Source organism: Heloderma suspectum, chromosome 5 (genome assembly GCF_057233095.1).
Source record: "Heloderma suspectum isolate Gila_16-S chromosome 5, 16-S_ref, whole genome shotgun sequence".
Taxonomy (NCBI): Eukaryota; Metazoa; Chordata; class Lepidosauria; order Squamata; family Helodermatidae; genus Heloderma; species Heloderma suspectum.
In genome coordinates this window covers 124464163-124487256 of record NC_139462.1, presented here as the reverse complement: position 1 = coordinate 124487256, position 23094 = coordinate 124464163, and the positions used below count along the sequence as shown (strand labels likewise).

Genomic DNA, 23094 nt, shown 5'->3' with positions numbered 1-23094 from the left:
GATTACTGATTCCTGAGAGAAGAGGGATAAAAACAGCAACCCAAATTCATAGAACACGCACAGGGCTCCTTCATGCTGAGTTTTTATCCTGCGATTGAGATTGCTCCTTTACGGAAGTTTGTGGGCCATTTACATGACTCCGTGATCATTCAAGGCGTCTCCTGCACTAAATGCCCTTTGTTTCATTTTTAAACAGATCACAGACAATGAGCTATCAGATTACTCTGTTGCATTCCACTTCAGTTTCCTCTGTGAAAAGAGGAAAAGCAGCAAGAAGAGGAGCGAGTTCAATGAAAGAGAATGGAGTGGTATGGGGAGAAGGAGGGGGAAGGAGTGAGGGGGAAGGAGTGGGGGGAAAGGAAGCACATGAAACGGAGTTGTTGTGAACTTACATTTAAAACAGAAGCAGAAAGCCCTGTTCTAAATGCAGGATTTTAGGCTGGCGTATAGATGCCCTACAAAATCCTACAAGCTAGGCTTCAGCAGTATGCGAACCGAGAACTACCGGAAGTACAAGCTGGGTTTCGAAGAGGCAGAGGAACTAGAGATCAAATCGCCAACATTCGCTGCATCATGGAGAAAGCAAGAGAATTCCAGAAAAACGTCTATTTCTGCTTCATTGACTACGCTAAAGCCTTTGATTGTGTGGATCACAACAAACTGTGGCAAATTCTTAAAGTGATGGGAGTACCAGACCACCTTACCTGTCTCCTGAGAAACCTGTACGAGGGTCAAGAAGCAACAGTAAGAACCAGAAATGGAACAACCGATTGGTTCAAAATTGGGAAAGGAGTACGACAAGGCTGCATATTGTCACCCTGCTTATTTAACTTATATGCAGAGTACATCATGAGAAATGCCGGGTTGGATGAATCAGAGGTCGGAATTAAGATTGTCGGGAGAATTATCAACAACCTCCGATATGCAGACGATACCACCCTAATGGCAGAAAGCGAAGAGGATCTCAAGAGCCTCTTGTTGAGGGTGAAAGAGGAGAGTGCAAAAGCTGGTTTGAAACTCAACATTAAAAAAACTAAGATCATGTCATCTGGCCCTATCACTTCCTGGCATATAGAAGGGGAAGAAATGGAAGCAGTGACAGATTTTACTTTCTTGGGCTCCAAGATCACCGCAGACGGTGACTGTAGCCATGAAATTAAAAGACGCTTGCTCCTTGGGAGGAAAGCTATGGCCAACCTAGACAGCATAGTAAGAAGCAGAGACATCACCTTGCCGACAAAGGTCCGTCTAATCAAAGCTATGGTTTTCCCAGTAGTAATGTATGGCTGTGAGAGCTGGACTATAAGGAAGGCTGAGCGCCGAAGAATTGATGCTTTCGAACTGTGGTGCTGGAGAAGACTCTTACGAGTCCCCTGGACTGCAAGGAGGTCAAATCAGTCCATCCTAAAGGAAATCAACCCTGACTGCTCATTGGAAGGACAGATAATGAAGCTGAAGCTCCAATATTTTGGCCACCTAATGCGAAGAGAAAACTCCCTGGAAAAGACCCTGATGCTGGGAAAGAGTGAAGGCAAAAGGAGAAGGGGACGGCAGAGGATGAGATGGCTAGATAGTATCACCGATGCAATGAATATGAACTTGAGCACGCTCCGGGAGAGAGCGCAGGACAGGAAGGCCTGGCGTGCTATGGTCCATGGGGTCACGAAGAGTTGGACACGACTGAATGACTGAACAACAACAACATAGATGCCCACAGAGAGAAGGAAAGAGGACTCCTTCCATCCTTTTTGCTCAGAAGAGCATCCCCCTTCTCCTGTTTCCCCTTCTTTTCCACAGAAGGAGCTCAACAGAGCTTCCCATCGCTTCACAAGTCAGCAGATATGGCAAGGTAAATCTTTGTATTATCTTCTATTTCCTTCTAAACAGTCCATAGTCCAGCTATTCTCTTTTCCTCCCTGTTTCCTAATATTCCATCCCATTCCAAACTCCAAAAGCCCTTGGCTTTGGGAGCTCCCTCCTGCTCTTTTACTCCTCTCCATCCACTTTCTTCTCAAACCCCTGCATTTGCTCTAACCCCCTCCTCCAAACTCTCGCACAATTCCCCCAAAAGAGTCTGTTTCTCCCCCATTCAAATGATCCCAAGCTGAAACGTATTTCTTTCCCCTCCTCCGCACTTTCTCCCCCTTCCTGCATGATCAGCCACACACACACACCCCTCACTAGGTGTTAAAACTTCTCCTTGAGGTGCTGCACTTTTATCAAACTTCTTTTGAAGACACACCCCTTACTAGAAATTAAAACTGTTCTTTTGAACACGCACACACATGATTTTCTGTAAATCCTAGTGTACCTAGCGTCACTATTGACTTTAAATGCTTGATTATCTTTAACCTTCTCGGTGTTAATGTAGGATTCCAATTCCCCTGATGAATGATTTTAATTCACTTTAAATTCTTCTTTAATAAAACAAAGGATTGCCGAACCTTTTGGGCATCGTTTGCAGGTGTGTCCCTTGCTCCTTTCTATATTTTTCCCCCAGTGGGACAAAACGCCGTGTTGGGCCACCTTAACGGCTATAAAATTCATCAGGGGCTGTAGTCCACAGGATCTTATGCCATAATAAATACGTTCGTTTTTCATGTGCCCCAACACCTTGTTCTCCACTTCAACCTGGTCAGCCCTACACAAGACCCTTGGATGGAAGTGCTGAGGACACGTTTGTGTGCTACGTTCCTTGGTTGTCAATACAATCCCAGCTGCTCTGCACCCTCACAAATTAAGGAGTGCATTTCCTGCCATCCCCCGCACAGCAGGCCAGCTTCCTTCCTCCCTCTCTCTGACAACCCAGCGTTCTCAGCAAAGTCTGTATACAAATGCAAGCTTTATTGTAACACCGCCGTTAGACGGTGAGACTTGCATCACCCACCAACAGTAGTTTGGGTGTGTGGAATTCCAATATGAATTCTTCCCCCCACCCCCAATCAAGGCTACCAGCATTTTTCTAACAGTTGCAAAGAAGCAGCCAGCAGGAGCTGTTAACCTGCTGCTGTTAACCTGCTCAAATAGGGTTTCTCACAACAATGCAAACATGTGTGGCTGCCTGAACGAATGTACTCTGGGCTCACTGAATGTACTCATTGGTAGCTTCCCTCTCCGTCACAGCAGCCGACACACAGGCACACACTAACGTAGTGCAGATGAGTGGGCCCCTCCCCTTTGCCACGTTATTGGCCAGAGTTTGGAGAGGCAAGCTCCTTACTGACTAATCCCATTGTCCCACTGTTGGGGAACCTAGGTTGACTGTGCAAAGAAGAGCAAGCCAGCGGTGCAAAAGAAGTAGGAAGATGTCGGGATGTACGAGAATTCCGTTTTGGATCATTTGTGGTCAGAACTTGCCCCATTCTCACCCCCAGCGCAGACATTAACGGGAGCCCGTTTTGCAAGCAAGGCTCGCACGTTGCTGAGCTTGCGCTGCTGGTTTGAAAAGTGTGAATGTTGGAGAAGCCCGCGATTTCAGAAGTGCGTGCTTTAAAAAGTGTGTGCTTTGACACTTTAGTCAATGGGGGGAAGTATGCATGCGGCTGTGCACTTTAGGAAATGCGCACCCAATGCGCACTTTCCCCGTTCAAACAACAAAAAGCTTGCGACGTCGATAGGCTCGAGTTTCACTGATTCTCCCATCGCTAGGAAGCCATTGTCAAAGGAGGAGTCTGCTCTAAGAGGCGATTATCTGCTCATGCACAACGCCGCCTAGGGGTCCCTGCCTACAGGCATTGCAGCCACCCCACCTCACAAGGCATGCAAGAATTGCAGCCATGGCAGGCACCCACATCAACGCGGACTGACAAGGCTGGCCTTCCCGTGAGGAGGAGACGCTTGTTGAGAGCCGCTCCGGGGCACAAGGCAGGAAGAAAATGCCCTCGTAACTCTTCTCCCTGCAGGACTTTGCTGTTCTCCATAAAACACAGGGACAGCAGTTTGCAGGGCGGGATGTTGTTCCTGCTTCTTGCCCTGAAGCCACTCTCAACTGCCTCCAGCTGGGAAGCTCAGCTTTCTCAGTCCAAGGCTGAGGAGCACCTGGCTAGCAGGAGCTGGCCGCCTCTGGGCCTGGGCTGATGAGCAGTGGCTGCTGCTAAGAGCGTTTCAATGCGGAAGAGAAGACCAGCCAGCCCAAGCACAACACCCAGTTGTCTCGGGGGGGGGGGGGGAGACCTTCACTGTTAGAGACCATCTGCCACCCACCCTCTCTCCCTTCCTCCTCACACACCTAATGGAAAAAATAACCCCCGAGGTCACAGTTCAGCATGGCCTCCCCTCCCACAGACTGCTTCCTCGATGACCCTTAGACAAGTTTGCAACCAAGCAGTTCCCACGGCCTGTTGTAAATGACCACATCTGCTGAGATAGTGAGAGGCACCTGCTGGCTCCTCCTCTCTTCCTCTTACTGGCCAGGGCCAGGTGCTCTGTCGCCCAGCTCCAAAAGACGAAGGAAAAGAAAAAGAGTCACAGATGCGCAGGTGAGCTATGAATGCAAGAGCTCAAGACCCGTCTTGTCATTTGATCAATATGCACAAGTGCCCAGACCAGCCATGAAGATTCTGGGTCAGACATCTGGGGAACAAGCCCTGATGTGTCACCCCCTCCTGATGCCTCTGTTCTTAACCTAGCATTCTATTTCAATTTGCCACTGCTCCCTTCCTCTGTGATTTGCCACACTTGTGGCCCCAGCAGAGTCCCAGAGAGGTGTTGAGCGAGCAGCACCCATCGTTGATTTCATTCTTGGCCGATGTGTTCACAGCCTGCCCGTTTCAGTCACAACTGCAGTTGTGAGAATCATCAGTGTTGCGGGCACCCGTGGCAGATCTGCACAGTCAGATTTCCCAGAACTGCATTGGCCAGTAGCTCAGAGAAAGCAAATGCAACAATGGAGAGAGGAGGCAGCCCTGTTTGGTACCTCTGATATATTGGATCCTAGATGAGGGAGAACAAATTGAAGCTTAATCCAGACAAGACAGAGGTGCTCCTAGTTAGGGAACGCCACAGCAGTGAACAGGGATTACATGTGTGCTGGGTGGGGTTACAAACGTGTGCTGGATGGGGCCACGGTTACACATGCTTTCGTTGTATCCCACGTGCAAGGCCGGCCCATCCATTACGCAAATTGAGGCTCCTGCATCAGGCGGCGCCCCTGCAAGCAGCGGCAGATTGGGGCAGCTGGTGCTGCCTCCCTCCGCTCCCGAATGCTGCTTTGCTGGCCCTTTCAGGTGTAGACAAATGTGGGGAACAGGAATTGCGAGGTGCAGTGGACTGAGGCCCTCTCCCCTACTGAGCTTCTGTCCTCCCATCCCAATGAGCTCTGCAGCCCCTGCTGAGAGAGAGAGAGAGAGCGTGAGCGCGCAGCTGCTGGAATCTGAAAGGGGAAGAAAAAAAAGAATTGCAGTGCCCCGAGGTCCTGCCTGGATAAAGAGGATCCAGCAGCGCCTTTCTGCATCCAGCTTCAGGTTTGCAAGAGCACAGGACTGCTAAAAGAATTCCTATCTGCCCCTGCTTATTTTAGGTGTCCCAACCCCTTTTTTCAAACACATATAATGCAGTAATCAGCAGGTGGTTCTTTTGGAAAACATGGTGTGTGTGTGTGTGTGTGTGTGTGTGTGTGTGTGTCTTATGGCACCTTAAGAACTGAGTTGAAGCACAATCCTAAGTATGTCTACTCACTTCTGAGATCAGTAGGACTGAAGTAAATGTGCATGGGATTGCAGCCTGAAAAAGAAGGGAGGGTGGAGAAAAGGCAGGAGAAGGGGATACAGATGAAGGCATTGCTAAATAGAATAGTAGGGTACTGTGGGATGTTTAACTATATAAAGATGATACTGAGTACAGTAATAGTGCCCCTAAACATATATAGATCGCCTCTCCTTCAGTCATGCATAACTGCATTTTCATCCCAGTCAAATAATCACAACAGTGAACCAGCTAGATTTTCCATGGGAAAACTCTGTACATGGTGACAGACATTTATGTTTACATTTGAATTACAATATTATCCTTTCCTACAACAAAATGGTACTTACTCCTAAGTAAGTGTGTTCAGCATTAGGGCAGCAGAAGGAAATCCTATTTTATTCCTGTAGTCATGCTGGTGTGACATGATGAGTTAAAGGCACAATCCTGTGCCTGTTTAGACAGGAAAAAGTCCTACAGCTCCTAGAATCCTCTAGCCAGCATGGCTGGCTCGGGCATGCTGAAAGTTGTAGGACTTGTGTGTTCAAAATGAGTTTAAAATGTGAAACTCTGCACGTGTGTGGAATCCTAGATGAGGGAGAATCCTAGATGAGGGAGCAAATAGTATCATTGCTCTAGCATCAGGAATGTAGCAGCTGTACAGTGTGGAAAGTATACCTGCTATTTGAAGGGATGCATTTTAAGATATAAAGGGGGCTATAAGACTATTACATCCAGGGTCATAAATTGTTTAGCAACACCACTGTTGCTAACATGTTCCCAATGACATGTTCCCTGGAGTGCCAGAGGCCTTCCTTACTTGTTGATTCTTCCAAGCTGGCCTAGGCCCCTTATCTGGGACAGGGGGACCAACGTGGTATTGCAGCACAAAGGGATGTGAGCAGCAATGTTTGGTCTAGGAGCAAAGTAAGATGTGAGTATGGAGAGTGGCTTGGCTTGACAGACTTGAGTGTGTTTGGATCTCCTTGGCTCTGAAAGCATCTGTCAGGACTGCACCTGCTGACTGATCCACGAGGCCAGGCGCTGGCGGGTGCAATGATCCTCCTTGACAGCAGGGGCCACATTTGTTCGAGAAAGCTGAACCGATGTGAAGAAGCAAAGGGACCTCTTCTTGTGTGTTCAAAAGCCACAAAGTGTCTTGTGGCATCTTGAAGACTCACAAATTTATTATAGCATACTTTTATTTATGTTATTATGCATTATAACTTTTGTCGACTGGCCTCAAGGGCCAAAATAACTTGACTGGCTTTTGGTATTATGGACTGTGTCGGGGGGGGCGTCATTTGCTGTTCCACTTCCAAGCTGGCCCATTTGGACTACTGTGATAGTCTCTATGTGGGGCCACTTTTGAAAAGTGCCTGGGAGCTTCAGCCTGTCCAGAATGCTTCCGCCAGACAACTGACTGGGGCCAGTTAGAATGTTACAATGACCCAGTTTGCACAATCGCAGCTGGGAAAATAAGCCACTGTGGCTTATTTACGCTGCCGTGTATGCCGGTCGCATTATCATAATTACCCTTGGCAGCGTGCCTTGTCATGTTGTGTGAACCCAGCCAGGGTGGGTTGCTGCCGTGGGTACCAAGCCACCCAGAACTCATGGGCATAACCCACCCTGGCTGTGTTCACATGATATGATAAGCTGTGCTGCAGAGGGTGGTTATGCTAATCCCCCAGCACATGACTGGTATGTGCAGAGTGGTTAACAAGCCACTGTGGCTTATTAACCACTGTGGGATCGTGCAAACTGGGCCAATAGCTTCACTGGCTACTGCTCTGTTTCTGGGCACAATTCCAAGTGCTAGTTATGATGTATGACTGGTCCCTATATGACTTGGGACCAGGCTACCTGAAAGACCACATTCTCCCATCTGAGTCTGCCTGGGTTTTAAGATCTTCTGGGGAGGCCCTCTCTTGGTCTCGCTTCCTTCAAAGGCACGTTTGGTGAGGGTCTTCTCGGTGGATGCTTCCAGGCTCTGGACCTCCCTGCTGAGGGGTGCTACGATCTCTGCAGTCCTTCAGCCAGGAGGCAAAGGTGTTTTTATTCAAGCAGGCATTTGGCATATAAGCTGGTCTCTTGCTGAAGTGAGTTCTATTGGGTTAGGTGCTGCATTTCCTTTTTTAAAATAGTTTCTAATTGTGTTTTTAATCTCTTTGTTTGTATTATTGTTTTAACTAAGGTTTCGTTTTAATCTTGGTTTTATTATTGTTAGATACCTTGAGTGCCATTTTTTTTTGGCAGAAAGGCTCTGCCCACTGTGACCCCTTGGCTCCACATCTGTCAGTGTGTCCCCCGCCCCAGTAGTCACTAGCCACCACTGGTCAGTTACACTGTGGCAGGGCCAGAGTAAGGGGTTGTCACTGTCAGGCATCTGTAGAGGTCCTCATGCCAGGAGAGAACCCAACAGCACTGGCCCCGATTGGCTGCTGCCAAGGAAGAACATTGGAAAGTTTTGCCCCCTTGGGTGGGTCTCTACACTGTGATGCACCATTACATCTGATGGTGACAGCAGGGAGCCCAGCACCCCCCTGCCCCCTCACTTTCTCTCCTAGATGCGGCGCGAGAGTGAACAAAGCAGGCTGAAAGTGGGAAAGTGAGTATTGGAGGTCCGGAGTGGCTGCCACAACTGCTCACATGTGGCGGGTGGGCTCCAGTGCTGCTGCTCAGAGGGGTCAGGCAGGCAAGTGGACGTGCTTGTTGCTTCCAAATGCGTGAGTGACCGTGGCACGGAGCCTGCTGCCGCCTCTACCTGCTGGCACACCTTCTCTCTGTGGGTGGCACTGGCACAGAGGACTGGGCGCCGCATGGCCAGAGAGCCTGCAAGTGTGCAGCAGGAGGCAGCACCTCCTCTGCCTGCATCAGTATCCTTCGCAAACTCACCTTCGCTGTCCGCGGGTAGCAAGATGGAGGGGATTGGGACCAGCAGGCCACCCCCCAGAAGAAGGGGAGGGTTGCTTCCCCTGCTCGGGTCAGTTCTCCCCAGCACGCCAGAGGGACAGCAGAGGCAAGCACGGGAGCGAGAGGGGGCAGCTGCTCCTTGCAGCCTCCGCCCAGTCGCCTTCTCCCTCTGAGCGGGGGGGGGGTGTTGTTGTCGGGAGACCCCTTTTATCCTGGAGGACCAGCCTTGGTCCCGCCTCACTGCATTCCCCCTCCCCCGTTACTCCTTCCTCCAGGGTCAAGAGTTACCATGGAAACTGCAGCCCCCCTTCGCCGGCTCCCGCTCTTGGAAAGGGGTGGGGGACACGCATTTCCCAGTGCGGTCTGGATAGCGGGCAAATCTGCAGCCTCGCAGCTCCCCTCCTCGCTGTCGGGCAAGGCCGCAGCCTCGGCGCCCGGGCAGGCAGCCTCTCCGGAGAGGGCGGGCCTCGGGAGGGCGGCGCGCTCCCACGGGCGCCCGCTCTGGCTCCTCCCGGCCTCGCCCCCGTTCCCGCTGGCGGGCGGCGGAGCGGAGCGAGCCCGCGGGGAAGCGGCCCGTTCTGTGCGCGGCGACGCTCCCGGCTCGCATCGGGCTGCTTCCAGGACGGGTAAGTGCGGAGAGCGCGTTCCGGACGGGACGGGCTGGGCTGGGCTGCAGCGGGGCAGAGGTCGGCCCCGGGGCCCGTGCTCCGTGTGGCAAGCAGGAGCGTCGGGGCGGGCGGGAAGAGGCGTCGCGAGTTCCCCGCTGCCGTTGTGCAGCCACAGCGCGGTGCGCCCTGGGCAAAGCAGCGCCTCGAGAGCGAGAAGATGCCTCGAGGCCAGCCCGGCCCCGCCGTCTCTGGCAGCGGCGGAGCGTGTGAGAGTGCTGGGAGGAAGCGGGTGGGGGAGCAAAAGAAATGGGGTCCGGAGCACAGCAGGCGTCGCAGCTTGCAGGTCCCCTATAGTCGGGTGATAATCCGGGGGGGGGGGGGGAGGCAGCTTTGGGTATGGGCGGCGTTGATCAGCTAGTTGTGGAGGACAGCGGAGAGACTTTCGCGAGAGTGAGAAAGTGTAGCGATGCATAAGTGAAGACGGGGTGTGTTGTGTTTGTTGAGACACAGAGAGGCTATACAAGGACCGTAGAACTGGGCTTCGCTGAATGAAAGTCCGTAGTGCACCATACTTTCCTGGCACTGGGGCCGCAGCCCAACTGAATTGCTTTGCCCTGGCTGGAAATTGGAGAAAGGAGGCTTATACTCCTATCGCTGCAGTGTATAGGATCAAGGCTGGCTTCCCGCTTCCTTAGGTTGTTACGTGATGGTGTGTTTATGTTCCAAAAACTAATGAACAAACTTGGAGGTAGCCCAGCCCAACAGACATTTTTCAGCCAATGCAAGGAATGCATGGGCTGTTCTCTGCCTTCCTGGTAATGTGCTGCTGTTTCCTCCATTTTAATCCCAGTTTACTGCACTTCACAGGAAATGCGTGTTTGAAGGGGAATCCCATAGTACAGAGTCCCTTGGCCTCATAAGAAAAGGGGTTAGGATTTCCTTCTCTGCTTTTTGCAGATCAGGTGAGAGTGAATCAACTCTGTAACATGTTTGTTATGGAATTGGCATGGGAGATGGCATAAAATGGGTGTATTTCTGTAATACCTCTTGAATTCCTGAATGGAACAGAGGGTGATAGAAACTCACATAGATAGCCCTTTCTGTAACTTGGTGAAACCGGGGGCTGGGGGATTTGTAGGCAAAGCAGCAGAGCCAGTTACTTAGATGGGGGCTGACCACACAAATGAATTTTGTTTGGTAGCGTTAAGAAAATGTCCTTTTATTTTTAACAATCCCATTGTTAATATTGGGTACTAGCAGTTAAGGGAGGGTGTTGGTGGATACCCAGCAGCAGGGGTTTAGGACAGATGATCTTTTCTTACCAGCTGTGTAAATGCCTGCTGGAATATAGAAATATGGAGTTCTCTTTCTTTAGAACAGGGAAACAGTTGATACATCCTGTAAAATCAAATGGTAAAAGGTTTTTCATGTTTGAATGCTCCCTCATTAAAAGGTGATCAACGCAGAACTCTGATGCAGAAGTAAAGCAGTATACATTTATTTTACAAAACACAGTTGATAAAATTGTCAATGCACAACACATAATTAATATGTTTGCATATATAAAACAAATCTTAATGGCCAGAAGAATTCTTCAGCAGCATAAGACTAGAAATGTATGTGAAATAAATTCAAGTAGAGCAAAATACCCAGATTCAAGGAGCAAAAAGAAATTAGCTAGATACTAAAGCAAAGTTATTTTCCTATATTTTAATAATAATTAAAACAGTTTATTCCCAGAAGAACATAAAGTAAGGCAATATGTATTCTTAAAAGTCAAGGAATATTCCTTTTGTGGCAATTCACCCAGGATAAGAAAAGACACAGGCCAGAAATGTAAAAATACTACTTTCATAGATGTTCAGTTTTTAAAATAGTGCCTATTTTCTATTCTATTCCACATTCTACCTATAAAGACGTGTGTTGCTTATTTATAAAGGAACTTTCATTATGGGCATGTCTGTTAACACATTTGCTCAGGGTAAAAGACATACTTAGAAAATCATGGTCGGGTGGTCTCATTTTTAGAGTGTAAAATGTTACAACCTTCCTGTGCCAGTAAACGTCCTGCCCCAACGTCAGTTTAGGAAAATAGCTGATTCTGTCTTTATAAAGAGAAAGTAGCCACCCCATGCACTGTTTGTAAGTGAGAACAGAGGGTGATCACTACTGCCCACCTAGCTGCTCTCTCAGTGCAGCTCTTATCCAGAGCACTTAGCTCACCTTCTGTGTCTTAGGACAGTGATCCTGCTCACTATCAGGGGGACTGTACCTGTCTGGCAAGGGCGTGGCTGTTTACTCAGTTACCTGGCTGCCCACCTGCCTCTATCTTGCTCTGCCTGCCTGCCTCCTTCGCCACCTACCTCCTCGCTCTGCAGTCCTGCAAGACTCCACTAGCACCACTAGCTGCCCTTGCTGCTGCTTACCCAGCTGTTATAGAATCATAGAATAGTAGGGTTGGAAGGGGCCTACAAGGCCATCGAGTCCAACACCCTGCTCAATGCAGGAATCCAAGTCAGAGCATCCCTGACAGATGGCTGTCCAGCCTCGTCTTGAAGGCCTCCAGTGTGGGAGAGCCCACCAGCTCCCTCGGTCATTGGTTCCATTGTTGTATTGCTCTGACAGTCAGGATGTTTTTCCTGATGTTCAGCTGGAATCTGGCGTCCTGTAACTTGAGCCCATTATTCCGTGTTCTGCACTCTGGTATGATGGATAAGAGGTCCCGGCCTTCCTCTCTGTGACAACCTTGCAAGTAACTGAAGAGCGCTATCATCTCTCCCCTCAGTCTTCTCTTCTCAAGGATAAACATGCCCAGTTCTTTCCGTCTCTCTTCATAGGGCTTTGTTTCCAGTCCCCTGATCATCTTGTTGCCCTCCTCTGAACCCTCTCCAGTTTGTCTGCATCCTTCTTAAAATGTGGTGCCCAGAAGTGGACACAGTACTCCAGATGAGGCCTAATCAGTGCTGAGTAGCGGGGAACTAGTACTTCACAGGATTTGAAAACTATACTTCTCTTAATGCAACCCAAAAGAGCATTTGCCTTTTTTGCAGCCACATCACATTGTTGGCTCATATTCATCTTGTGATCGACAACAGTTCCAAGATCCTTCTCACTTGTAGTGTTGTTGAGCCACGTATCCCCCATCTTGTAACTGTGCATTTGGTTTCTTTTTCCTAGGTGCAGAACTCCTGTTACTGTTAGAGTCCCTTGGGTCTTTGCAACAAACTTGGGTTTCGATCCCATCCATTAGGGAGTCTCCCACTACTACTACTCTTGTAGTTGTTTGTAGAGGTTTCATCGCCTCTGCTTGACTGACCTTCAGCCTCTTGCTTGCTCTCATGTAGGTTCCCCTGTGATTCTTCCCCTGCAGACTGTCCTCCAGCTTCATCCTCAAGTACCTGGAAATGGTTCCATAGCTCCACTGCTTCCAGTGGTGCAGAGTGGCGTCTAGTTCTTCTGCTCCCAACTGTTACCCTTTCCCAAGGAGTACCCTCCACTGCCTTTTTCCTCAGCTCAGCATTTCCCTCTTCTGCCTCAGCTTGCTGTTGTTCTCCTAGCTTCTGTTCTTCACTTTGCTGCTGTAGTTCCACCGCTCTGTCCAAGAACTCTTTGTATTCTCTTATTCCCCGGAGGGTCTACAGTCGCCGCTCCAGTCCTCTTTACTTTTTCTTCCAGCAGCGTGATCAACTTGCATTTGTTGCAGGTGTAGGCCATGTTGTTCTCAGGCAAGAAAACAAACGTTGCACACACCTTGCAGGTCACCACCACTGGAGAGTCTTTTCCTTCCATAGTCTCTTTTCCCTTTTTGTGTCTAGCTTTCTGATTGTTCTAGAGTAGCCTGTGCCTGGTCCTCTACTCACTGGAGGTTAAAAGCAGAGTCCCACTGGTATGGAAGTGTGTGTTACAAGAAAACTAAAGTAAAAAAAATGTTGTGTTTTGGTTTTCTGGGGTTTTTTGTTATTTTTTTAAATGTTAGGGGCCTCCCCCCTGACCTCCCTTGACAAACTCCCCTGGTCACCTCTCAGCTCAAATCTGGCTTCCTGTAACTTGAGCCCATTATGCCGTGTCCTGCACGCTGGGATGATCGAGAAGAGATCCAGGCCTTCCCCTCTGTGACAACCTTTCAAGTAGGGATGTTGGAGAATTTCTCCACGAATCTCCGGGAGGCCGAATGCCAACGCATTCGGCCCCCTGAAATTGGTGGAGAAACGGTCCCCCCACCCCCCCCCCCGGGATGGGACTTACCTCATGCAAATGTCCCTCGCGGCAGCGGGTCCCGGCGGCGGTTTGGCGGCAGCGGCCGGTCTTCCGACTGGCTGCCACCGCCGCCATTTCCAAGTAAAAAACAAAACAAAAACGTGATAGGCTACGTAAAGATTTACTTAGCCTATCACGGCTAGATTTTCAAAAAACACCATGATAGGCTACGTAAATCTTTACGTAGCCTATCATGGCTGACTTTGGGGGGGGGGAAGCGCGTATGTAAATGGCGGCGCCCATGGGCGCCACCATTTGCGTTCCTTATTTTGGCACGGGTAGTCTACGTAAAGATCTACGTAGACTACGGCGAAAATAAGGGCAACGTTGCCCTTATTTTCGCTGTAGTCTATGTAAATCTTTACGTAGACTACCCGTGCCAAAATAAGGAATGCAAATGGTGGTGCCCATGGGCGCAGCCATTTGCGTACGCGCTCCCCCCCCCAAAGTCAGCCGTGATAGGCTACATAAATCTTTACGTAGCCTATCACGTTTTGTTTTGTTATTTTTACTTCTTCCCGGCTGAAGAACTTTCACGGCCGGAGAGGTGGGGCGCTCCCCACCGGCCAGAATTTCGGCGGGGAGGGATGGGGCGCCTCCCCCCCCGGCCAGAATTTCGGCGGGGAGGGACGGGGCGCCTCCCCACCCGCCAAGAATTTTGGGGGGAGAAAAGGAGCGCCTCCCCCCCACCACGAAGCAGGCTGCGGAACCAGCTAAGGGACTTTCGTCCATCCCTTCTTTCAAGTACTTGAAGAGCACTATCATCTCTCCCCTCAGTCTTCTCTTCTCAAGGCTAAATATGCCCAGTTCTTTCAGTCTCTCTTCATAGGGCTTTGTTTCCAGTCCCCTGCTCATCTTTGTTGCCCTCCTCTGAACCCTCTCCAGTTTGTCTGCATCCTTCTTAAAGTGTGGCCCCCAGAACTGGACACAGTGCTCAAGATGAGGCCTAACCAGTGCTGAGTAGAGGGACTAGTAGGAAGCTATACTTCTATTAATGCAGCCCAAAATAGCATTTGTCTTTTTTGCAGCCACATCATTGTTGGCTCATACTTAGCTTGTGATCTACAACAATTCCAAGATCCTTCTTGCTTGTAGTATTGTTGAGGCAAGTATCGCCCATCTTGTCCTTTTTGCATGAGTCATTTGATCTGTCTGAGGACTATCAATTACATATCATGCAGGCACACCAAATTCCAGTCCTCCTCTCCCATGTTGAAGGAAGACCTCTCCATTCATTGCGAAGTTTTCAAGGCTTTGTGATGAAGAGTTTATTTTAAGAGCTGTGAAAAGCATGGGGGAAGAGCTGAAATGGGGAGTGGATAAGTGGCAAATTATTATTTCCCCAAATTATAGTAAGGAGATAGCAGATAAACTGCATGCATTCTCTAAGCCTACAGAAGCAGCATGCAAAAGAATGGAATCTTGTCTGAAAACATTCAGTGCACCAGCAGTGGCAGAAGATTATCTTTGTGGCATGAGTCCAACTGCTATGGCAGAGAAAGAGGGATAAAGCTGCCCATGGCATTAAAAAGCTTCAAGGTCCTTTCCTTTTTTTCTTTTTTGTGTCAACATGGTACTCCCCCCACCCTTTTCTTCTACTGACTAAGTTTGAGATATTTACATTTCAGAACTAGAATCGCATGTATATGTGTGTATGCATATTGTATGCATATGTATGTGTGCATATATTTGTATATCAGGCATTGGGAATATAATATGCTTGGCTTGATTTAAAGTTGTTTGTTGGCAAGGGGAGGAGGAAGGCTGTGTGGTCAGGATATGCTGCCATCTGGCCTGGAAGCACTGGGTTTTTGGTTTTTCTTTTTTCTTTCATTTTTTCCCCCTTTCCCTATGGACTTTTTGATCTTTTTATCATTATTATTATTATTAATTGGGGGTAGGGTGTGGCTGGTTTGTTGTTTTTTGGATTGCCTTTTGTTTTTGTTTTTCATTTTCTTCTATCAGTGGCAAAGCCTAAGGTGGTTCATGAGTTATGGTTGAACTGAGCACACAAAAGCTGGGAAGTCATTTTTCCACCCATAATGCCAGCCCCCTTTCAAGCCACGACACACCAGCACATGTGTTGGTCCCTTTGACAAAGGGCAGGAGCCCACTGGGATGCACACGTGGCTGTTGAACCACAGGTCTCTGGGACCTATCAGCCAGCAGCCTGAGTGCTCAGACATGTCAGATAATATGCATGCCAACTCAAAGTTGCCCCCTCATTTCATGTGATTAAGCATCTCTGGGTGTCTGCTTCTGTAACCTTCTCTGTACCTGAAGATCAAGCTGCCTGTAGTCCTGTAGCAGTGAAGGGGTTATCAGCCTGAGTTCTGGCTAGCAGAGAAGTTGGGATATAGAGAGAAAGCCAGCAACCAGCAATACAAGGGTTAACAGTTTGCCTTGCCCCCCCCCCCCCCTGCAACACCGCTGTAGGGGTTAACAGCCTCTATAGCATATACCTTGTGTCCCTCTCCCTGCTTTCCCCAACTCTCCCAATCTTCTGGGAGAGCTGTATTCGGAGTTGTATCTGACATTAAAGACGTTTGCAGGTACTGCATAGTATTTAAGAAATCATAACATGCACACAACAAACTTTCATTGAAATCGAACACCATGAGCAGAAAACACCTCTTGCATGAGGTGAGGCATGATGGAGCAGATCTAGCAATCATACTGCTCTTCCAGGCTACGTGGTCAGGGCCCATCAAGATCAAGGGAAGTTCATACTCACACATTCAAAGAGTTCTAGGCCACTGCTTTCTCATTGGCAATTCCACGCTGCATGCGTTCTGGCAGAGGGAAGTCCAAAAGTCATAGATCAAACTCTATCTGCAGAAGTTGCTAGCAGCATGTAGTATTTCAGGGACAATACGCATTGTAGTAGCTAAGAGGCTTCAACAACCGGTTGACACTTTGTAGCTGAGAATGCATCCCCTTCTAATTACAAGCCACTACAAATATACTCAGCCACTGATAGCCTGAACAATGAACTAATACTCTTTGTAGCTAGTGACTGGAGCTGGCTGAAATTAACTCCTACACTCTTATAGGCAGGTAGAAATGGGGTGGAGGCTATGTGGGGGGGCTCTTTGCCCTTGCCATGCTGCTGCAGCCCAATGGGGGCCAAATTGTTAACTTTTTGTTATACTGGGCACTGGCTTTCCTCTCTATTTGGTATGACTTCCCAACTTACTCTCTGCCAACTAGCACTCAGGCTGTTATCCTCTCCACTGCTGACAGTGGCACAAGGGTGGTGGAACAAATGGGAAGTGGGATATATGGGGTGGAGGCTATGGGTGCCAAAGTGTTAACCCCTGTACTGCTGGCTTTCTCTGAGCTGCTCAGGGGCACGAAGCAGATGCCCCAGTATAGGAGTGATAGTTCATGGGGTTTTATGCCACACAGGGGATTAGAGATCCTAATCAGAATGTGTTTAAGATGACCATTAGGAAGTCGCTACCCTAATCTATGGTATAGGTATTTTTTTTTGAGGTGCAAAAAACCTCTCCCCTACTTTTCTTTTCTGCTCTTAAATGCCGACTGTTGGGAGCTTGCCTGCAATGAAATTTAGAAGAGGGAGAAGGAAGGGAAGAAAGAGCTCCATGTGAAATACTGGTATTTCACATGGAATCTGATTTTACTGCCCCAAACTGGAACCTTTGGATTAGTAGCTTCAGTACAGCAAAGGATCCAATCAGCCTCCACAAACTTCTTTCTCCTCCTTCACTTTAATTTCTCCTAAATAGCTGTAGGACTCAAATAATCCCAAAGGGAGGGTTAGGACTATGTGGCGTCATGACTGAGAAACTGCTGGGGCTTTCAAATAGGTTCTACAGTTTTAAAAAAGCTAGAAAAAGCCCTCAGCCACCTCACCTCATAAAGTTCATTTAAGTATGTGCAATCCTTGCGAATCTTGCACAGCAATTCCTCTGAAGTACTACTTCTCTGAAAGGAGCCACTTAGCTTAAGGAATTCTCTCCCCACGCCCCCGTGTGCATTTGAAATCACCACTCTTCTTCTTCCCTCCCCTATCGTGTTCTTTCTTTCTCTTCTTTATTCCACCCAGAGCATGGGGAATTCGTAAAGAGAATTCTCTTTGGTGGGCAAGAGAAGTTCTGAACTGTATTTGACTTTATACAAACAGACAAGGGGGTTTGTTGTTCTCCTTCTCACTCAAGTCTTTGAGAAAGGTAGGTTCACATGGTTGCAGAGAAACAAATCTGGGGCTGTTTTGTTTGTCAGTTGCCATTATCCAGCAATAGGAAGGGCTGTAGCTCAGTGGCAGAGCACATGCTTGGCATGCAGAAGGTCCCGGGTTCAGTCCCCAGCATCTCCAGGTATGGCTAGGAAAGAATCCGGCCTGAAATTCTGGAGAGCCGCTGCCGCCCGTCAGTGTTGACAGTACTGGGCTAGACGGACCCAGGGTCTGACTCAGTATAAGGCAGCTTCCTATGTTCCTATGAACAGAAAGCTTTAATAAAAATAGGAGTTTGGGGTTTGTTTTTTAAGTAGAGGGGGAGATAAATACTGCTCTTTTATACAATCCTATGTATGCCTACTCAGAAGCCCTGTTATGTTTAATGAGGCTTATCCTCAAGAAAGTGTGCATAGGATTCCAGCACAAGTTACTTAGGCAGGGAGGTTTGCACCCTGATCTTCTGCATATTTACTCAGAAATAAGTCAATAAGTCCTGAGTTGTGAGCATGGTACTGCAAGCTTAATATAGTGCCTACCCAATTCCGTCTAATGAATTGACTACCCTCAACTCAGTCCTATGCATGTTTTGTCATTTGCAGGGTATGGGGTGTGTGCATGAACTCTAGATTCAGTGGTGAGGGAAAGGCACTTAGTACATGCTCAGAGTTTCTCTATAACCTAGCCCTAGTTTTGAAACAGACTCATTGGCTGAATCCTGGTGAAGTCTTGGCACAAATGAAGTTATGAGGAGGAAGATACAATGAGAGCTTGTGCATAACAAGGAGGAGGTAGAGGAGAGTTGCACAAAAGAAGACTTCTGTTTTTATGAAGAGTTCCTGGAGGATGGTAGGATGAGGAGGGATATTTGCATGGAGAGGAACAGAAATGGTAGAGGGAGAATGTAAGTGCTCAGTGGTGAAAGAAAAGCATTCTGCATATGCTCAGAGGCATTCTCTATTTAAGAACATAAGAAGAGCCGTGCTGCATCAGATCAAGGTCCATCTGGTCCAGCATTCTGTTCACACAGTGGCCAACCAGATGCCCATAAAACCCACAAGCAGGACATGAGTGCAGTAGCACCTTCCCACCCATGTTCCCCTGCTGCTAACACTGGTGAAATGTAAAGAAATTCTAGTAATTCTAAATTTGCATTCATGTATATCCTTCAGAAACTTTGCAGGTTTCTTGCCTGGGGGACACCTCTAATGACCGGTGCATTTTCATACAAATTTGCCCAAAAACTGTTGGGGAAGGGGTGAATGGAAGGGAAAGCAAATCACTCCCTCCCCCAAACTGGAGAACTCCCCTTCCACATGACTTGCTGCACCTATCCTTCTGAAACTTTGCTGGTTTCTTACTTAGGGACAACTTTAGGCTGTCTGTAATTTTCAGAACAGTGGTCCACAAGGAACTTAGGGAGATAAGTATGTCCTCTTTTGGAGGCCTCAAAATGTCAAGACCACCCTTGCACAAAAACCCTTGTGGCTATCATTCTGAAACTTGGCAGACATGATCTCCTCTGATGGAGCAATGAATCCTGAAATGTTTATCCACTTCTTCCAAGTAATAAAAATGTTATTGGCAGTTTCCTTTAAAAGAACACCAAAATATAAACCCTGCACCTTTTTTCCCCCCTGACATTGGGCAGATGTAATTCCCTTCTAGGGAGCTACTATGCCTGAAATCATCCAGTTCTGACCAAGAGAAAAAAGTTACATTTTTTTTCCTAATTTCCCATGGTAGTCAACAGGAAGCATAAAGACTCATTTTTCCAAACCTTGACTCAGGTTTGGTGCTATGCTGAAGCCGACCAACAACAATGGCCTGAGCAGAAGTGGAATGTTTTCTGAGTTCAAGTGGGGGCAGGGTCAGTGCACACTTTTTATGTATGTATGTATATATATATAATCTATACACACACGGAAGCACACCACATGTGTACATACACACACACACACACACACACACACTAGAGGTGTGCTTAGACCCTGATATATATATATATATATATATATATATATGCAAATTTTTGATATGGGCCTGTGCCCCAGATCTTTTAAGAACCTAACAACGCCCCTGCCAGATGGTACAAATAAGAGTGGCCTGTGAAGCCCTGGGACTTAAAAATAAATATGCAAGGGCAGAAGTATTTGTTTCAACTGTTGACTGGGAAATAGTAATTTATTTTTATGAGCATTGGAAGTAACTTTGTTAAGAGGATTCAGTTCTGCCAGGTCTCTCACTGGCTTACAAGCTGGGAGGGGATGAGTTGCAGGACACTGACATGGCTTATCTCCCACAGTCAGGAGACGTGACCTTGTTGGAGGCCCCTGCTTCTCAACCAGAGTCATCTTCAGTGCGAATGGGGCAGAAGGAGGAGGTCTCTGCAGGAGAAGGAGGTTTGGGGGTGTCTCCTTTAGTTCAATGTCAACTGAAGCAGATGGAGCAGAGGTGTCCCATGAGGTGTAGCAACTGTGTAAGAGCCAGGCTTCCTTGCCAGGATCAAATGCCCAATACCGATCTTCAGCTTCTACTCCCCTTTATTTAAACCAGAGCAACCAGAAGTAGACTTTCCTGGAAGCAACACTCTGATCATCTGAAAAGCTTCCCGCTTTCACTGGAACTCTGGATCTGTGTGGTTTTATTTTGTGAGCTGTACCCAGAGCTGTTTGCCTGTTTGCTTGTGATGCTTAAGGACTGCTTCTGCTCAAGGATGCGCATTGTGAACTGTTAATTTTGGATCTTTATTGGGATGGAAAAGGTAATGTTTAATTACTGGAATTGCTGCAATAGAAGGGTTTACTCACTGTGAATTATGCCTTATCTCTGGGAAGTCAGGATCTGACAACTGGAGTCTGTTTCCTGTCTCCTAGCAGAGCAGAGGAAGCTGCTTCAGCTGGTCTAGGGGCTATACAAGGGAGCAAGCTCCCAGAGAGCGAGCGATCAGAGCGAGCGATCAGGGAGAGCAAGCAGGAGTTGGCCAGGGGAGTTGCAGTGGAAGAGGAGACAAAGGCAAAGTGGTGAGTGGGCTGCAGTAAGCCCAGGGGGCTGTCCTTCTCATTCTGAGTCGCCGTGTGCTCATCAAGTGCTCCTGAGAGCTCCAATTGAATAGAGGGGGTGTGAGTAATCCCAGTAGCTGTGTGGGCAGGAAGTCTCAGTCTGTTTCCTGTCTCCTAGCTGAGTAGAGGAAGCTGCTCCAGCTGGTCTAGGGGCTATACAAGCATGCACGCTCCCAGAGAGTGAGCGATCACAGCGAGCAAACAGGGAGAGCAAACAGGAGTTTGGCAGGGGGGTGAAGGGGGAGGCCCCTAATGTTTTTCCCCCCTTTTTTTTTGTTCTTTTAAATTTATTTTTCTTGTAACACATACTTCCATACCAGTGGGCTGGTGTTTTTAACCTCCAATGAATAGAGGACAAAGCACAGGCTATTCCAGTACAATCAGAAAGCTAGAAACATAAAGGAAATAGAGACTATGGAAGGAAAAGACTCTCCAGTGGTGGTGACCTGCAACATCTGTGCCATGTTTGTTTTCTTGCCTGAGATCAACATGGCCTACATGTGCAACAAGTGCAAGTTGATCATGCGGTTGGAAGAAAAAGTAAGAGGACTGGGGCGGCGAGTGTCAACCCTCCAGGGAATAAGAGAACACAAAGAGTTGTTGGACAGAATGGTGGAACTACAGCAGCAAAGCAAAGAACAGAAGCTAGAAGAGCAACAGCAAGCTGAGGCCAAAGAGGAAAAGGCTGAGGTGCGGAAAACTGAAGTAGAGGAAAACGGTAACAGTTGGGAGCAGAAGAACTAGAAGCCACTCTACACTAATGGAAGCAGGAGAACTAGGGAACCATTTCCAGGTACTTGAGGATGAGACTGGAGGATAGCCTGCAGAGGAAGAATTACAGGGGAACCTGCATGAAAGTGAGCAAGAGGCTGAAGGTCAGTCAAGCAGAGGCGATGAAACCAAGGCCTACAACAACAAGAATAGAAGAGTAGTAGTAGTCGGAGACTCCTTGCTGCGTGGGATCGAAATCCAAGTATGTCATGAAGACCCATGGACTCACCAGGTATGCTGTCCCCCACACTTTAAGAAGGATGCAGACAAACTGGAGAAGGTTCAGAGGAGGGCAACAAAGATGATCAGGGGACTGGAAACAAAGCCGTATGAGGAGAGACTGAAAGAACTGGGCATGTTTAGCCTAGAGAAGAGAAGACTGAGGGTTGATAGGATAGCGCTGTTCAAGTACTTGAAAGGTTGTCACAGAGAGGAAGGCCAGGATCTCTTCTCCATCATCCCAGAGTGCCGGACACGGAATTATGGGCTCAAGTTACAGGAAGCCAGATTCCGGCTGAACATTAGGAAAAACTTCCTGACTGTTAGAGCAATATGACAATAGAACCAATTACCTAGGGAGGTAGTGGGCTTTCCCCCACCAGAGGCATTCAAGATGAAGCTGGACAGCCATCTGTCAGGGATGCTTCGACTTAGATTCTTGCATTGAGCAGGGGGTTGTACTTGATGATCTGATAGGCCCCTCCCAACCCTACTATTCTATGATTCTATGATTCTAACTGTGCCCATTCCTAGAGATACCTGATCTGGGCATGGTAGTGCATGCCTTACTTACATTCTGTTTGGACTAATGTAACATGCGCTACGTGAGGCTGCCTTCAAAAACTGTTGAGAAACTTCAGCTGGTCCAGAATGCTGCAGCCAGACTGTTGACTGGGACAGATGTTACAGCTGCTTCACTAGCTACCAGTCTGTTTCCAGGCAGAATTCAAAGTGCCTGTTAGGACCTATAAAGCTCTATATGGCTTGGGAGCGGCTTAGAGATGTGAAATTTCCAGAAATTTTGGAGCCGTGGGAAAAACTAGTTTTTTTCTGGGGTGTGTGGAAATTTTGGGGAAAATGGAAAAATAAGCAATACTAATTTTTGTAGTGCTCTTTACAGATCTAAAGTTACTTTGTACCTTTAAGACAGTCTTCCCCAACATGGTGCTCTCCAGATATTTTGGACTTCAGCTCCTATTATCCTCAGGCATGATGGCCACTGATCAGGACTGCTGGGAACTGTAGTCCAAAACATCCAGAGGGCACTAGGTTTAGGAAGGCTGCTTTCGGAAAGTAAAGCAGCCTATACGTTCCAAAAGTTATATTATGTATAACTTGATTTGCTCAGAAAATTCTCATTATATTTGAAAACTTTAAAAAGTGAACTCGGTAAATTAGTAATTACTGTCTGAATAAACTATACTTAAAAATGTAATATACCAAACTTCATTAGTTTTTTTGAGGAAATAATTACATATTTTAGATTCCTAGTTTATGTCCAACCAGAGGGAACTTCAGCAAGTAGTCTTTGAAACATCTGAATCATCCTAGAAGCCAGAAGAAGCAGGAAGAACTGGAGGCAGAGGAAGACAAGTCCAGA

General features: G+C 47.8%; 1 protein-coding gene across 18 annotated transcripts in view; it reads left to right on the top strand.

Moving 5' to 3' along the window:
- The first annotated feature begins 7827 nt into the window (after positions 1-7827).
- The window catches only part of TSPAN9 (tetraspanin 9), a 311820-nt gene continuing 296553 nt past the window's right edge, over positions 7828-23094 (top strand). For 12 of the 18 annotated variants that reach the window (XM_084859974.1, XM_084859961.1, XM_084859962.1 and 9 more), the window contains exon 1: positions 9133-9224. Coding sequence is in view for 1 of the 18 variants with exons in the window: in XM_084859973.1 (XP_084716099.1) it covers positions 8888-9224 (337 nt within the window). In the remaining 17 variants the exon portion in view is untranslated. Of the gene's footprint in view, positions 10169-23094 lie in introns of all 18 variants that reach the window. The other 6 variants (XM_084859979.1, XM_084859977.1, XM_084859967.1 and 3 more) reach the window with 4 other exon arrangements.